Source organism: Dromiciops gliroides, chromosome 2, assembly GCF_019393635.1.
Source record: "Dromiciops gliroides isolate mDroGli1 chromosome 2, mDroGli1.pri, whole genome shotgun sequence".
In the NCBI taxonomy this organism is placed as follows: Eukaryota; Metazoa; Chordata; class Mammalia; order Microbiotheria; family Microbiotheriidae; genus Dromiciops; species Dromiciops gliroides.
The window spans coordinates 265,107,185-265,125,701 of record NC_057862.1 but is presented as its reverse complement, the minus strand read 5'-3'; the positions used below and the strand labels follow the sequence as shown (position 1 = coordinate 265,125,701).

At 36.2% G+C, this 18,517-nt stretch overlaps 1 protein-coding gene across 1 annotated transcript in view; it reads left to right on the top strand.

Moving 5' to 3' along the window:
* TEDC1 (tubulin epsilon and delta complex 1) overlaps window positions 1-18,517 on the top strand; it is an 80,132-nt gene that overhangs the window by 54,530 nt on the left and 7,085 nt on the right. Inside the window, exon 7 of the mRNA XM_043983739.1 lies at window positions 78-272. Coding sequence (XP_043839674.1) covers window positions 78-272 — 195 coding nt within the window. The remainder of the gene's footprint in view (window positions 1-77; window positions 273-18,517) is intronic.

The window sequence follows — 18,517 nt, the reverse complement described above, 5'->3', positions numbered from 1 at the left end:
GGGAAGGGTTTGAGCAAAATGGTTCTGAAGCAGGACTGAAACCCAGGTACCTGATAGATACTTCTCACTCTTTGTAGGACACAGTGCTGGATGCCTGTCCTGTAAATATTCTTAATTCTGGTAAGCAGAATGTATTTTTGCCAGAGATCCTAGAATACTGCAGCCCTAAGAACATAATTGGGGAGATGGACAGAGTACAGAAGAACTTAGAGGCACTGAGACAAAGACTTCAGGAGGCTGCGAATCAGCAGAGAGCAACATGGTATACCAAGGTAAGAATTAGACCCATACTGGCAGGGTCCCAACTTGGGTCTCAGAATTGGAGGGTTCTTGGTTTAGTAACTCACATTGTTTTTTGAGGTCTATTCCATCTCTAGTCCCACCCCTTTCCTTATTGAATTGGACTGAGTTACTTGGTCCCTTTTCTACATTCCTGAGGATTTGAGACAGGCTTTGGGAGGTCGGCATGTCCTCAGTATTCAGGGTAAGGCATGGGAAGATTTAGAGGGATATTCCAGGACCCAAACATCCAACCATTAGAGTCTGTGCTTCCTCTAATGTCTTCAGTGAGCCCTCAGTTGTTCTGCTTCTGTTCTGCCTCTGTCTCATCCCTGAAGACAAATTTTGGCCCTCTTGACTCCTTTCTGCTTCCTGGTGTTGGGAGGTAGGAGGAAATGGTGTGGTGTGACAGATATGAGGAACATAATAAAGATTCCTCATCAGGTAAGAACACAATTTTCCCCCTTACATTTAGACTCATTGTAAGGGAAAGTTTCTTAACAATTAGAACTTTCTCTGGAGGCCGTGAGTTGCTAATCACTGGAGCTTTAAATGCAGTGACTAGATGGCCATTTGACAGTCATGTTGTAGAAGGGATTCCTGTTTAATCGACAATCAATTAATTAACATTTATTCAATACTTAGCCTTCTCAGGTGAGAAGATTAGCCAAACTTTCCTCTACCTAGGAGCGCTTATGTCTTCTACCATCTGCTGGGCATAGCATCTCCCCTGAAGGGAGGTGGTAAGGGACTGGGTGGGACATCTTCCACAAAGGACTTAGTCATGTACCTGTACCATTTCCTGTTAGTGTTTCCTCTCTAACCTCCTCAGTTGAGAAGAGGAGCCAAATGTTTTTCAGAGTACAGACCTTGCCTTCCATCTCTTGATGGGTATACCAACTCCCCATTCTTACTTGCTGTGTGACCTCAGTTTTCTCATTTGTAAAATAAACAGGAGAAGGAAATGGCAAACCATTCTAGTATCTTTTCCAAGAAAACTCCAAGTGGGTTTGAAGAGTTAGACATGACTGAAAAACACCTGAACAATACTAAAGGAAGACAGGGAAGTCAATTTTCAGAGCAGATAATTGAGAGTATAATGGGCACTGGGCACAGCCAGAGAGAATATCTGGAGGAGAGAGATGGAACATCTTGTTTGAGGAAGCCAGTGTCACTGGATCAAGAGTATGCGTTAGAAAATAAGGTTTAAGAATGAAAAGGTAAGACAGGCCTACGTTTTGAAGGGCTTTGAATACCAAAAAGAGAATTTTGTATTTGCTTTTGAAGGCAATTGGCAGGCCAACCCACTTTCAGGCTATTGCAGTAATGAAGTCCTAGGGTGTTGAGGGCCTTTAGTAGAGATGTTGCAAAGGTGAAATTGGCAGACCTTGCCAATAGATTGTATATGGAGAGTGAGAGAATAATGAGGCCAGTATGTTTTCGAGGTTTTGAGCCTGAGGGACTGGGAAGATGATGTTGTCCTCTGCAGAAATAGGGAAAGTAGGAAGGGGGAAGGGTTAGGGAAAAGACAAAGTTGAGTTTGGGATGTATTGAGTTTAAGATGTCAACTGGACATCCAGTTTGAGATGTCTGAAAGACAGTTGGAGATAAAAGATTGGAGTCAGCAGAGAGACTGGGACAGGATATTTAGTTCTGAGAATCATCAGCATAAAGATGGTAATTAAATTCGTGGGAACTGATGAGATCATCAAGTAAAGTAGTATTAGAAGAAGAGAAGGGGGCTCAGGATAGAACCTGAAGAACACCTATGGTCAGAGGGTATGATCTGGAGCAGAGTGATCAGATAGGTAGGAAGAAAACCAGAGGATAGTAGTATCTTAAAAATCTTGATAGAAAAAAAGTATCAAAGAGTTATCAATAGTTGTCAAAGACTGTAGAGAATAAGACTATTGTTCTTTCTGTAGATATTTCTTAGTTGTCCTGTGTATCTTTCTTTGTTTTTTTGATAATCAATATTTTTATTAAAAGTTCCGAGTTCCAAATTCTATCCCTCCTACCCTCCCTCCTCTGCCCCCTCCCTAAGGCAGTAAGCAGGTATTTTCAGTACTAAAATTTTATCTGAGAAATTTGATATTAAGATTTTTTCATATTCAATTAAGTACCTTCTTATTTTAGGTCCATTAATTTATTTGTGTAAAACCTTTTAAGTTTCATGCAATCAGAATTATCTCTCAACTTTCATAATTCCTTAAGGACTTCCAAACTTCAAGTCGTGTTATAAAGTAGCAGTCATCAAAATTTTGGGTACTTCCTAAAGAATAGAGAGATAGATCAATGGAATAGACTATAGAAACAATAGAACTCAATAACCCAGTGTTTGATAAAGTGGAAAACATAAATTACCTGAGGAAAATCTCCCTATCTGATAAAAAATGGCTGCAAAAGCAGGCCAAAAGAAATTAGTCTTAGACCAACACTTCACACTACATTTCACATTCTAAATGGATATATGACCGTAATATTTTAATGATCATACTATAAGAAAAGTAGTTACTTGTATATCATCTCTCTAAAAGCTATGGCTATGTATTTAATTTAACCATTATTTACCTTGGAATTTGCAGCCTTGTTTTGTTTTGTTTCTGGGGCCATTTGTAAATTCTTTCAAGTGTAATTTAACTTTCTATGTTCAGAAGTTCTGGGCAGTTCTCCTCTATTATTTCTATCATTATGATGTTAAGGTTTTTTGTCTTTTTTTTCTGGTTCTGTGGTCCTTAGCTTGTCTCAGTGCATCTTGTCTTCTAGATCCATGTTTTGCTTGCCTAGTGAGCTTGTTCTCTCTCTTTTTTTTGCAGGGCAGTGAGGGTTAAGTGACTTGCCTAGTTACCTAGATAGTCCACTGAGCCACCTAGATACCCCCTCTCTTTTAATGGTATTGTTTTTTGATTCCCTTCTAGGTTGGCCTTTTGCTTCTGTGTATTTGCATTCCCATCCATTGTTTTCTTCTTTGTTTCTTTGGTGAGGCTTACCATTCCAGATTCAAGTTTTTCTATTATGCTTTTTTTTTTCTTTTTGCTGTTCAGGGAATAAATTATCTTATAATTCTCATTTTTCTTTTAAATCACTCAAGAACAGTATGTTGTGGTTCCATTTTCCTTATTCTACAGGGTCTTTAGTCTCATCAAGTATTGTATTTTTTTCTTTCATTTTGCAGTATTTATTCATAGATGCCTGTACTTGTTTACTAGAATTGGAGGCCATATTTCCTTCTGTTACAGTTTTTCCTATTGATGTATTTGTTTATGTTCAAGGTTTTTGATATTTTTTTCTTCTTGAAATCCTTGGTGTTTTCAGCATGCAGGCCCCCCCCCCCCCTTTTTTCCTTATTACTTTCTTACTCTATCACTTCTGATTATGGGGACTAGATTTCAAAACATCTTAGTCTCTTCCCACACTGGGCAATGGTTCACCAGTCTGCCCCAACTTTAGCCCAACTGACTTTTGGGTGATCAGAGCTGGCTAACTGATATTGAGCTTTTGCCCTAAGATTTGGTGGAGTAGCTTCACCAGCACACAGTGTCCTGTCCTGGTATTCTGTCCTATTCTCTGTTCTTTAGCCCAGCACCTGCAGTTTAGAGCCTGCTTTCTCTGGCACCAACAGAACCTGCTTTCTCTGACATTGGAAGTTCAGAGCTTTGCAGTACTGGTGCTTCTGGGTTGCAGCCCCCAGTATACTTTTGCTCTTTGCTGAGCAGGGTATAGAATCCTGAGCAAACCTCAACACGCTAGACCCAGGGTAGATTTTGATATGTCTGTGTTCTGTCCTTAGGTGTGCTGCCATTAACATGGAAATTAGAAGAGGGGTGTTAAAGTGAGCTCAGGGTCAGTAAGTGTCAGTTCTTTTTTTTCCCCTTCCAATCTTATTTTGGATTCTAGGTGTCCTTGGCCCTCAAAATAGTTGAAGTTACTTAATATGTGGCATATAATTTGTGTTTTGGAGAAATTTAGGAGGTTTGTGGGGATCAGAGATAATGTCTAGTCCACCATCTCTTGTGATCTGGAAATGGTTTTGTTTTTCATTCTCATTTAGGGAAAGGAGAGTGGAGTAGAAGGAAGAGAAGGCATATTTTTTCCTATTTGAAAAAAATATTATTTAAAAAGACAAATTTTGGATCTGCCAGTTATTGCTTTAGGTAAATAAAGAAATTATATGTAATGGAGAAAAAAAAATTAGAGGCTATTCCAGTAAGATCAATGATAAAGCAAGGATGTCGTTCCCCGGGGGGGGGGGGGGGCAGTAAGAGTCAAGTAACTTGCCCAGGGTCACACAGCTAGTAAGTGTCAAATGTCTGAGGCCGTATTTGAACTCAGGTCTTCCTGAATCCAGGGCTGATGCTTCATCTACTGTGCCACATAGCTGCCCCTTTGGATGTCTATTCTTACTACTGTTATTTAAAATAAAGAACCATAAATAGATAGAAATGCTAGTTATAACAAGAAGATAAGGAAGATAATGAAGGAAAAAGCATAGGCAGATGGAGCAAAAATACTTAGAGAACCTTAGAGTCAACTAAAAATTAATCGAAACAATAAATTCTGCAGTTTCAGGATACAAAATAAATCTACATAAATCCTGAATATTATGAATATAATCTAGCAGGAATAAAACTATAATTTAAAATAATTTAAAATACATAAAATATTTGGGAGTATATCTACTAAGACACAACAAGAACTCTGTGTATCTCACTACGGAATACTTTAATGAAATAAGAATAGAACCAAATAACTGGAGAAATGTTAATTGGAGTAGGTCAAGCCAATATAATAAAAATGACAACACTTATGTAAATTAACTTACTCTTTGCTATACAAAAGTATAAATTTTTTTTTTTATGAAATTAGGAAAATAATTTATGTGGAGAATAGGCAAATAATCTCAAGGGGAGTAATGGGGAAAAATGGGAAAAGAAGGGAGCTTTACAGTATTAGATCTCAAACTATTCTACAAAGTGGTAATTACCAAAATGAAATGATCAAATCCACATATCCAAATGGATAGTCAGTAGAGCAGTAGAGCAGCTTCAACATATAGAAGCAAATGAACATAGTCATTTAGTGTTCATTAAAAACAAAGGCTCCAGTTATTGGGATAAACATTCATCACTTGGCAAATCTGCAAAAACTAGAAAGCAATTTGGCAGAAATTAGGTTTAGACCAATACTATTTTTTTCTTTTGTCATTTTTGTTAACCTGATGGGGGTTGAGGTTCCACCTCAGAGTTGTTTTATGTTTCTTTGATTGTTAGTGATTGGGGTATTTTTTCATATGGTTGTTGATAACTTGATTTTTAAAATTGAAAACTGCCTTGTTCATCCTTTGGCCATTTATTTGTTGAAGGTAACATGAATTTGAAGGTATACACCACCAAATAGATCACAAATAACTCAGACATAAAGGACAACATTACAAGTATATTGGAGGAGCAAGGAAGAATTACCTTACTGATCTATGAATTGGGGAAGAGTTTGTGACCAGAAAAGGAATAGAATCACAGAAGATAAAATAGACAATTTTGATTATGTATAAAATTTTTTAAGGTTTGCCCAAACAAACCAGTGCAGTTAAAATTAGAAGAGAAGCAGGTAATGGTCTGAGACTATAATTTCTGCCAGATTGACTTATAGTTTTCTCAGCAGTTTTTGTTAAATAAGGAGCTTTTTTTTAGGTAATTTATATTTTTGGGCAGCTGGGTAGCGTAGTGGATAGAGCACTGGCCCTGTAATCAGGAGGACCTGAGTTCAAATCTGGCCTCAGACACTTGACACCTACTAGCTGTGTGACCCTGGGCAAGTCACTTAACCCCAATTGCCTCACAACAAAAACCAAAACAAAAATTTATATTTTCCATTTTGTCAAACACTGGGGTAGTGAATTCTAGTATTACTGATTTTCCCTTGTCTGGTCAATTCCATTGATCTGTTTGTTTGTTTTTTTAGTGAGGCAATTGGGGTTAAGTGACTTGCCCAGGGTCACACAGCTAGTAAGTGTTAGATCTGTTTGTTTTTAAAATAAAACAGATGGCTTTGATGGCTACCACTTATGAGGTCTGGAAGTTCTGTTCCCAGTTCATTCCTACCTCTTTTCATTATTTGATTTGATATTTTAAATCTTTTGTTTTTCCAAATGAATTGTTACTTTATTAAGTTCTATATAAAGTATTCCCATGGTAATTGATTGGTAAGCATTAAAATTAATTGTGGTAATATTATCATTTTTATTATATTGGTATGACCTAGCCATGAACACTGAATATTCCTCCAGTTGTTTAAGTTATTCTTTTTTTTAAGGGACACTTTGTAATTGAATCAAAGTATTTTGTGTGCTTTGATAGATTGATCCCTATATACTTTATGCATTTTGTAGTTATTTGTAATGGTATTTCCCTTTCTCTTATTTCTTCTTGGGCTTTATTATTATTATTACATAGAATTGCAGTTGATTTTTGAGGGTTTATTTCGTAGCTTGCAACTTTGCTGAAGTTATTGTTCTCAGTACCTTACTTTCCAAATATGCCATCATATCATCAGCAAATAGGGATACTTCTGTTTTCTCTTTACCTGTCTTAATTTTTATTGTCTTATTGCTATAGCTAGCATTTCCAGAATTATATCAAATAGTAATGGGGAGAGTGAGGGTCCTTGCTTTACTCCCACATTTATTTGAAAAAGTTCTAATTATCTCCATTTCATATGATGCTTCCTTTTGGTTTTAAATAGATACCTTTTATGATGATAAAAAAAGGTAGCTCTTTGCCTATATGTGTGATAAATGAAAACTCCTGAGAGACAGTTTTTGGGTAATTAATAATTTGTTAATTAGGCTAGCTAATGTTAAATTGATCACGAGTGGTTTCTCTTGATAACCAGACACTGAATGCAGATACTGGATGCCTTCAATATTTTTTGGTTTTGGTTTTGGGGGGGAGGGTGTCAGTGAGGGTCAAGTGACTTGCCCAGGGTCACACAGCTAGTTAAGTGTCAAGTGTCTGAGGCCAGATTTGAACTCGGGTCCTCCAGAATCCAGGGCCGGTGTTTTATTCACTGTATCACCTAGCTGCCCTCAATATTTTTTTTGAGAGGAAATGCTCCTGATAGGAGAAATCATCCTTGACTGGTGGACATTTAAATGAGGACGTATTCTAAAAGTCTTCAGCAACTCCTGCTCAGAATGTGGCTTGATCATGAGATGCAGCTACCTCCAATAATCTGGACAGGGAAATCCATCTCCATCTACACCCATTTGGTTCTCTTTCTCTTTCATAAGTTTGGTCACCATAAACTCCAGCGGAGGGTTACAAGGACATGGGCTTATTCCTTGAGGACAAGAGTTCACCTAGATAAGATTCTGTTTACAGTCCAAAAAGAAGTAAGGTCTCCCAGCTGGGTGGGGTCTTGCCCAAGATTGAGAAACATGTACCCTGAAGATTAGGGTAATCTTTTCTATCAGCCATACCCTTCAAAGATCCACTGGGGTGGTCTCTGAATGACGAAATAAAAGGTTTTGGCCCAAATTAATATTGGCTTATTAATTTAACAGAAAATAATAATTTCTCTCATTCCTCCCCTTTGATTCTTTTTGAGAGATGCAGTCTTCTCAATGAACTTAAATGATTTGACACATGCTTCATGAAGGATCAGTTGTCTCATCTCATATAGCTGTCTGATTTCTGAAAACATCTTTTGATGCAGGCCTCTGGTCGTCTAGAGAACTCTCTTTGGTTTTTTTTTTTTTTTTGGTGAGGCAATTGGGGTTAAGTGACTTGCCCAGGGTCACACAGCTAGTAAGTATTAAGTGTCTGAGGCCGGATTTGAACTCAGGTACTCCTGACTCCAGGGCCGGTGCTCTATCCACTGGTCCACCTAGCTGCCCCGGAGATCTCTCTTCTTAAGCACACTAGACTGGACTTCAGAATAGCTTCTGGTGGATTTACCTCTCTGTTTGGTGTGGGTTGGAATTAATTGATTAGATTGATCATGAGTCATCCCGAAAGAATTACAAGACTCAGTGACTCAGTTTCCCAAGTTTTATTGCAATACTGTGAGTAACCCCAGGGAGATTGTCATGAAGGTGTCTCTTGAATACGGAAAGGAAAGAGTTATATGTATGGATATATAGTTATATAGTATGGATAAATTGATTATCACTCTCATTATAATAATCTCTACTTTAGGGAGGTAAATGGGAGGGTTTATCCTAATCTGGAGTTCCTGGGGACTTAAGCCAACCCCCAAGGTGGGTACCTTTTTCCATGGAGGTGTGTTTTTGGAGTTTACATGTGATAAGGTGAACCAGGGACAAATTTGGCCTTTTCTGCGCATGTTACCTCAACTTGCCAAGGTCAAATTGTTCCTGTGTTTTACATTCTCAGGCCTGGTTTAACATTTATCAATTAGAATTTCTATAGGCTGTCTCTTATCTCTTTGTTATAGTTAAGGTCTCTGTGACCTGCCTCTTTATGTTCTTGTTATGTATGAGTGGTGATTAATGTGGGTAACAAGAACCTAGGTCCTGACTTGTTTCCCAAGTTTTAAGTTATCCATTAATTCTTTTAGGAGCTAAGGTCTGTAAGTTATAGTGTCTCTTAGAGCTCAGATCTAAATTAGAGCTCGGGTCTTAAGTTTTTCTGTTACCTCCCTCCCCCCCTTTTTTTGCCTCCTATATCATGTAAAGATCTCTTATGAAAATAGGTCTTAATACAATTCTAAGTTTATTTTGTCAATAACCAGATCAGGTTGACAGCTAGCCCAAACCTTATGTCTCTACTATTAGAAAATTCTGAACCCAATTTTTATATTTGGCATATATAATTATTTAAACTTGTTATTATTTTTATTTACTTTTTTTTGGTTGTTTTGTTTTTTTGTGGGCCAATGAGGGTTAAGTGACTTGCTCAGGGTCACGTAGCTAGCTAGTAAGTGTCATTTGTCTGAGACCGGATTTGAACTCAGGTCCTTCTGAATCCAAGGATGGTGCTTTACCCACTGTGCCACCTAGCTGCCCCTTTATTTACTTTTGAACAAAAATTTTGCCAAAACCCCAATTTTTACTCTAGCTATTTATTTCATTATATACTCAAGTTATTTCCTTTAAGTTGTTGTTCTTCCCTTAGGAGGATGAAATTCTGCTAAGGATAAGAAGATGATCTCTAATATAAGAATTAATTCATTTAAAAGTTGTCAGAATAACTACAGTTGTAGCAAAAAGTTCTGGGATATATAAATACATTGTGTAAACAATTTCAAAACAGTACATATCAAATTTCAGTTAGTAACCATGTTCATATGAAGAACCCTGAGTAAAAGTGGGTATCTTTTTAAAGCAACACAAGTTACTCTTCTTTTAAGATAACTAATTGTGCTGAAATTCTTTTCATTAACACAGAACAAAAAACAGCTATGATAGTAACTTTACTAAATAAGAGAATTATATACTGGTTTTATAAATCTTTATATCATTGCCTAATTATCCCCATACCATTGTGAGACATTAAAGGACCTTATCTTATATGGAAATATATACCTAGTAACAGGCAGATGACAAGGCCAAATACTCATACTTAGTTGTTTAGGATATAGAAAGGACAAAATTCCAGTATCTTCAGTAGCTTAGATGTGTTCCAGTATTAGCCTATGAGATAAAAATCTAATATTGTGTTCATACTGATTTTCTGACATGATTAAAAGAAATTTACCATAAAAGAAGTGTAGGGAGTAGCTAAACAGTAAGTGAAAATGTTCCCATTAACTTATGTCAATTTTAGGCAAGTCATATAGATAGCCAATTTTACTGAGCCAGGTGGGATACTTTTCATTATACTGGGAAAATCAAGTCAAGAGAATCCTATTTTAACTCATTGCCAAGAGCTCTTCTCCCAATTTTTCCCTTAGAACTCCCTCTGTAGTTCATCTTGATGTGAACCCCTCTAGGATAATTTATACCTGAAGTCAGTCTCAGAATAATGACAATTACAGTCCCATATGGTCTTTTTTTTTTTTTTTTGGGCAGGGCTATGGGGGGTTAAGTGACTTGCCCAGGGTCACACAGCTAGTAAATGTCAAGTGTCTGAGGCCGGATTTGAACTCAGGTACTCCTGGATCAGGACCGGTGCTCTATCCACTGTGCCACCTAGCTGCCCCCCATATGGTCTTAAATATCAAGTTTCCATAATCATAACTTTGGGTGGATTTAGTTATTAAGGATCATATATCCTTGAAGTGAATTGGATTTAAGTGAGGGAGGGCTGTGCAAGATGATCAACCTCACTCTCAACTCCAGAGCTGAGTCCAGTGACAAGATGTATATCAGGATGACCGGAGATTGCCCTGGATGTTTAAGGCACAGGGTCACAAAGCTATTAATGTCTGAGGTGAGATTTGAACTCAGGTCTTCCCAACTTCAGGGTCAGTGCTCTATCCACTGCTCCACCTAGCTGCCCAGTATTGAGAATAGTCTAAGATTGAAAACATCGCTTAAAAAAAAGCCACAACTTATTTGCTAGAAGTAGGGGAATGAGTCTACAGAACCAGGTGGACAGATTTATTGTATAGGGAAATGATAAAGAAAGTCAGCCGTAGCTCTCCTAAGGTTGTACTCCCTGCTTATTCCCTGCCTTAGATCTCAGATGTCACTACCATTGGGCTGCTTGTGTTTTCTTGAAGCCTTCATTTAGGGTTTTAAGGGACACAACAAACCTAAGAATGAAGTTCAAAAAGAATATTCAGGGTCCCAAAAAGTTTCACCTCCAACAGCAAAGTCCCACTTAATCATAGTAAGGCTAAACACCAATTGTTTAATAATTCTCAAGTTGTTTTCAATAAATTAGCTAACAAATAAAAATTTATCAGGTCTTCTAAAAAAAAATCACACAAAAGAATTTTACTTAACATTCCTTTCTAGTAGTATTGTCTTTCTCTAGGCTTAAAATTTGTCCTGATGTAAAAAGGCGGTTCGAATAGTTGTTATGTTTATATAGTAAATATATAATAACAGTAGAGCTCCAGAATGACATCTCTCTCTTATTCAACCCTTAAAGCAAAAATAAATCTTTAAAAGTGGAGTTTAAGACTGTCAGTTAAAATGTAGTGTAAGTATAGGTCATTCCATATGTAACTTCATATTTCAACATAGTCTTACACTATAAATTCCTAATTACCAGAAATAAATTCCTAATTACCACCCCACTTGAGTCAAAAAAGTGTTTGCACTGGGGAAGGGATTCAGTTTTCTAAGCGAAGCAATCCCCCAAAATATACCTAATTAAATGGCCTTATCATAATAACTTCACCAATCATCTTATAATTTTCATAAGTGATAGCTAAATAATTTGGATGGAATTTCTTTACTATAGGTAAATACTTCAGAATATTAACAGTTTGCCAACATTTTCTTTTCCTTTATACAGTTCAGTTCATAATGTAGCAACATCCAGATTAGAAAGAAATTGTGATCCTAATAGTATATTTGCACAGTATCATAAGGAGTATTATGGATTTGAAACAAAGCAAAACCCATTTCTGGTTAAGTTTTCTTGGTTCAGTTGAATGCATTTCTAAATTACTTTACACAGACAGTCATTCTGAAAAAATTTAAGTGGAACTTACACAAACTAGATTTCCTCATTCCAATTAAGTGTGCTAGGTATTTTCACTTTTCTAGTTCTTAGGCTTTATAGAATTCAAAAATCATGTGACCAACAGAGTTGAAACAAATGTCTGACTATTTCTAACATCTCAGATAAGAACAATGAAGAAAAATTTTTCATCATTGTAATCTGAATAAAATACAATAACCTGTTTTTCTAACTATGCTTGGGTTACCAAGTTTCACAATATAGACATTACTTAATGTTACATGAACAATACTGTAAAAAAAATTATCACTAGCTAATCTAATATGGAAAAATTATATAAATGTATGCTATATAAAAATTATGATTATATGAAAAATGATAAGTTTAGGAAAATTATAACTGGGCCCCTAAATCCTCCGCAGTCGCCATTCAAATGTAAAATATTTTTGATGACTAGTCTAATTTGAGGGGACTGATCTATGGAGTACTAATCTGGGGACTTTTGACTGTTTGGCTATCTGACTGCTGTTAATTTAATGTGGGGCCGTTTATAAAGTTCCACCACACTGCTCCACTCCCAAAATTGATAAGTAAAGGATTAAGAAGCCTCTTAACTAAATAATCAAAGCAGAGTTTATTATGAGATACTATTTAAAATTAAGAATACAGGGAAATAAAATCTACAACCTGACTGCATTGCGGTACGTCTCTTTCCACTGCGTCTCTTTCCCACCTGCTGCGCCTGGAACTTCTAATCTTGTCTGCCAGTGTCTCTATCTTGTCCTTCAGCCTCCAGTCTTCCTGTCAGCCCCCCTGAGTCTAACCCCCAGGTCTATATATATATTTCTTTTCTCCACTCAAATCTCGGGGCTTTTTGCACCCACACACCAAGCTAATCTGCCAGTCAGGGCTGCGGCTGGGGCTGGGGGGATGCTCGAGCATCCCGTGCCTCAGCACAGGCTATGCCAGAGCCCGGCCTGGATGAGTCCGGGATCTCTCGATAGCTCCACTCAGGTCGGAGGGAGCTGGGGGCTTTTTTGCCCCAGCTGTCTGACCTGGCATCTTGTACAGCCCACGGGGCTTTTTGGCTTAGCTGAAGCAGAGGGGGAGGGGCACCAGCACCTCCCACACAGAAGAGACCCTGAGGGCCTAAGACTTTCTAATCTCAGCCCAAAGGTAGGGTCCGCAAATCAGTAACTTAAAGTGTACTGGGTTAAAATATTATAAGATTCCAGTTGGAGGACCAGTTTTTGGCCCAGGCTAAAAAGACCAAAGTTTGATCTGAAACTGGCACAACATGGTCTAATTTCCCCAGGCAAAAACCTTCAGGAGTTTCATGAAAGGAGTTAATAAAATAATTATCAATTTGAATAATATAAGAAAATATTTATGGTTCTATATAAATACAGATCACAATAACCAATATTTTTGTCATAACCAAAATTTATTGCAGTGGTAAATTTATAATATAGGCTTCCTACACACCATCCTAAAAGGTAGGTGGACATGACTAACAATAAACTAACTAAATACATAGGAGATGTATCTCATAGGAGACTAAAGCCAAAGCCAAAAAACATGATTCTAAAGACAGTGTGATACAATGGTTAGAGACTAAAAAAAATGCATTTTTAGTTGGAATAAAAATCTTTTCCTTTGTAATTTCTAGTTCTTAACTAAAATCAAATCACTATATATATATATATATATATATATATATATATATATATATATATATATATAATTTTTTTTTTTAAGTGAGGCAATTGGGGTTAAGTGACTTGCCCAGGGCCACACACCGGATTTGAACTCAGGTACTCTGACTCCAGGGCCAGTGCTTTATCCACTGTGCCACCTAGATGCCCCCAAATCACTGTAATTTTAACCTAGATCTTGAAGTCTTAAAATATTGACAACCTCTTAGTTAGCATTACTTAGCATTACTTTTTTGGGGAGAGCGGGGGCAGTAAGGGTTAAGTGACTTGCCCAGGGTCACACAGCTAGTAAGTGTCAAGTGTCTGAGGTTGGATTTGAACTCAGGTCCTTCTGAATCCAGGGCTGGTGTTTTATCCACTATGCCACCTAGCTGCCCCCCTGCCCCCTATTTTTAAAAAATATTTTATTTTCTCCTCAATTACATGTTAACTTGTGAGTACCATATTTTATCCCCTCTCCTCTCTCCCCTTCCCCCCTCCCTTAGAAGATGCTGAGCAATCTGATATAGGTTATATAAGTGTAATCAATGTAAACGTTTCCTTATTAATCATTTTGTACAAGAGTACTCAACAAGAAAAGAATGAAAAAAGATAAGTAAGAGAAAAATAATGTGCTTCAGTTTGTATTGGGACAATAATCAGTTCTTTCTCTGGAGGCAGATAACATATTTTATCCTAAATCCTTAGGGATTGTCTTGGATTGTTGTATAGCTGAGAATACCTGTGTCATTCACAGTTCTTTATCAACAATATTGCTGTTCTGTGTACAATGTTCTCCAGGTTCTGCTCTCTTCACTTTGCATCAGTTCATATAAGTCTTTCTAAGTTTTTTTCTGAAATATCCTGCTTGTTATTTCTTATAGCACAATAATGCTTCATAACATTCACATGCTGCAATTTGTTCAGCCATTTCCTAAACAGTTGGCATCATAATTCTAATTCTTGGCCACTACAAAAAGAACTGTCTAAATATTTTCTATTTAAGAGGAGATCAATAAATTGGGCATGAAACTTAAAAAGCTAGAAAAAGAACAAATTTAAAATCCCCATTAAATACTAAAATGGAAATCCTGAAAATCAAAGAGAAATTAATAAATTGGAAAGCAAGAAAACTATAGAAATTAATCAGTAAATCTAAGAGTTGGTTTTATGAAAAAACCAATAAAATAGATAAACCTTTGGTTAATTTGATTTTTCAAAAAGGAATGAAAACCAAATTACCATATCAAAAATGAAAGGGGTTATTTCACCACTAATGAAGTGGAAATTAAAGCAATAATTAGGACTATTTTACCCAACTGTATGCCAATCAATTTGATAATCTAAATGAAATGGGATGAATATTTACAAAAATACAAATTGCCCAGGCTAACTGAAGAGGAAATAAAATCCTTAAATAAGCCCATATTAGAAAAAGAAATTGAAGAAGCCATTAATGAACTCCCGAAGAAAAAATCTCCGGGGCAAGATGGGTTTTACAAGTGAATTCTACCATACATTTAAAGAACATTTAATTCCAATTTTATACAAATTATTTGGGAAAATAAGTGAAGAAGGAGTTCTAACCAAATTCCTTTTATGACACAAATATGGTGTTGATACCAAAACCAGGCAGAGCCAAAACAGAGAAAGAAAATTATAGACCAATTTCCCTAATGAATATGATGCAAAAGTTTTAAATAAAATATTAACAAGGAGATTACAGCAGGTGATCACCAGGATAATACACTATGACCAGGTGGGATTTATACCAGGAATGCAGGGTTGGTTCAACATTAGGAAAACTATTAACATTATCAACCACATAATAAGAAAACTAACCAAAATCATATGATTATCTCAATAGATGCAGAGAAAGCTTTTGACAAAATACAGCGCCCATTCCTAATAAAAACACTAGAGAGCATAGGCATAGGTGAAGCTTCCTTTAAAATAATAAGCAGTATATACCTAAAACCATTAGCAAACATTATATGTAATGGGGATAAGTTAGAGGCCTTCCCAATAAGATCAGGGGTGAAACAGGGATGTCCATTATCAACTCTGTTATTTAATATTGTACTAGAAATGTTAGCTTTAGCAGTCAGAGAAGAAAAAGGAATTAAAGGAATTAGAATAGGTAAAGAGGAAAAAAAAAATAGCTGTGTGACCCTGGGCAAGTCACTTAACCCAATTACCTCACTTTAAAAAAAAAAAAAAAGAATAGGTAAGGAGGAAACAAAACTATCACTCTTTGCAGATGATATGATGGTATACTTAGAGAATCCTAAAGAATCAACTAACAACTGCTTGAAATAATTAACAACTTTAGGAAAGTAGCAGGATATAAAATAAATCCAGCATTTCTGTACATGACCAAAAACTTCCAGCAGCAACAGATAGAAAGAGAAATTCCATTTAAAGTAACGGTAGACAATATAAAATACTTAGGGGTCTACATGCCAAGACAAACCCAGGAACTCTGTGAACAGAATTACAAAACACTTTTCACATAAATCAAATCAGATCTAAATAATTGGAAGAATATCAATTGCTCATGGATAGGCCGAGTTAATATAACAGAATGACAATTCTACCTAAATTAATTTACATATTCAGTGCCATTTCCAATCAGTCTACCTAAAAATTATTTCGTAGAGTTAGAAAAAATAACAAAATTAATCTCAAAAAACAAAAAGTCAAGAATATCAGGGGAACTAATGAAAAAAATGCACAGGAAAGTGGGCTAGCTGTACCAAATCTGAAGCTTTACTATAAAGTGGCAGTCATAAAAACTATTTGGTACTGGCTAAAAAATAGAGTGGTGGATCAATGGAATAGGCTAGGCACAGGACACATAGTAGTAAACGACTTTAGTAATCTACTATTTGATAAACCCAAAGACTCCAGCATCTGGGATAGGAACTCAGTTATTGACAAAAACTGCTGGGAAAACTGGAAGAGAGTATGGCAGAAACTAGGCATAAACCAACATCTTACACCTTATATTAAAATAAGGTCAAAATGGGTACATGATATAGATATAAAAGGTGATACCATAGGTAAATTAGGAGAGGAAAGAATGGTTTACCTCAGATTTATGGAAAAGAGAACAGGTTTATGACCACAAGAGATAAAGAATATTACGAAATGCAAAATGGATGATTTTGATTACATTAAGTTAAAAAGTTTTTGTACAAACAGAAGCAATGCATCCAAAATTAGAACGGAGGCAGAAGGCTGGGAAACAATTTTTATAGCCAGTGTTTCTGACAAAGGCCTCATTTCTAAAATATATCAGGAACTAAATCAATTTATAAGAATCTAAGGCCAATTGAGAAATGGTCAAAGGATATGAACAGACAGTTTTTTTGGTTTTTGTTTTTTTGTTTTTTAAATAAAAGTATTTTATTATTTTCCAGTTACATGTAGAGATAGTTTTCAACATTTGTTTTTATAAGATTTCAAATTTCAAATTTTTCTTCCCCCCCCTAGACAGCAGGTAATCTGATAAAGGTTTTATATATATATAAAATAACATCAAACATATTTCTGCATTAGTCATGTTATAAGAGAAGAATCAGAGCAAAAAGGAAAAACCTCAAAAAAGAAAAACAACAGCACCAAAAACAAAAGAAATAGCATTGTTCAATGAGCATCCATACTCCATGGTTCTTTTTTTTTTTTTTTTTTTGGATTTGGAGATGGCTATCCGTTTTTTAGAGTTCTTAGAACCAGTGGCTCAGGGCTCCCAAAACTGTCGGGAGTTGACCCAGAGAACCAGTATTCACTCTGAAAAATCTCTAAATACAAATCAAGTCTGAGTTTCCACAGATATGAGCAAAGGGGGTATTCAGATCCCCCAGAAACATCCAAGATAACAACTGTATATTGGTACTTTTATTTCATTCCACAGAAAACGTAGAGAGCAAAGGAATCCATAAAATAGATACAGAAAACATTTAAGTCACTTGTAGTGGTTTCTCTCAGAAGGAACTGAAATTGCCTTAAGGTCAACACTGATATTCTGATGAATCTCCAGCTCTCTCACTGGGGCTTACACAGTCCCTTTTACTATCCCCTATGGTTTGGACTTTGCCCAGAGGGTGCAATTTGGAGCTAGTGGATGGGCAACTATCTTCCCATTAGATCTGCACCATCCAAATAATTCACTTCAGTAGCACAGGGTGGCAAAGCCTTCTTCTTCATGTTGTAGATTTCTTTTCTTTTTTTTTTTTTAGTTAGGCAATTGGGGTTAAGTGACTTGCCCAGGGTCACACAGCTAGTAAGTGTTAAGTGTCTGAGGCCGGATATTTTTTTTTTTTTACACATAAGGTATTTTATTTTTTCCGTTACATGTAAAGATAGTTCTCAACTTTTGTTTATACAAGCTTTACAATTTCAGATTTTTCTCCCTCCCTCCCCCCCTCCCCTAGACAGCAGGTAATCTGATATGTTATATCTATATATCTATATAGATATAGATATATATACACACACATATATATATATTTATATATATACACATAATAACATTAATCCTATTTCTGCATTAGTCCTGTTATAAGAGAAAAAATCAGAGCAATGATGAAAAACCTCAAAATAGAAAAAAAAACAACAGCACCAAAACAAAAGCGATAGTATGGTTCATTCAGCATCTATACTCCACAGTTCTTTTTTTTTTTTCCTTGGATTTGGAGATCCTCTTCTATCATGAGTTCCCTGGAACTCTTCTGGACCATTGCATTGGTGAGAAGAATATAGTCCATCACAGTAGATCAACACTCAATGTTGATGATACTGTGTACAATATTCTTCTGGTTCTGCTCATCTCACTCATCATCAGCCCACGCAAGACCCTCCAGGTTTTTCTGAAATCTGCTTGCTCATCATTTCTTACAATACAACAGCACTCCATTACATTCATATACCACAACTTGTCCAGCCATT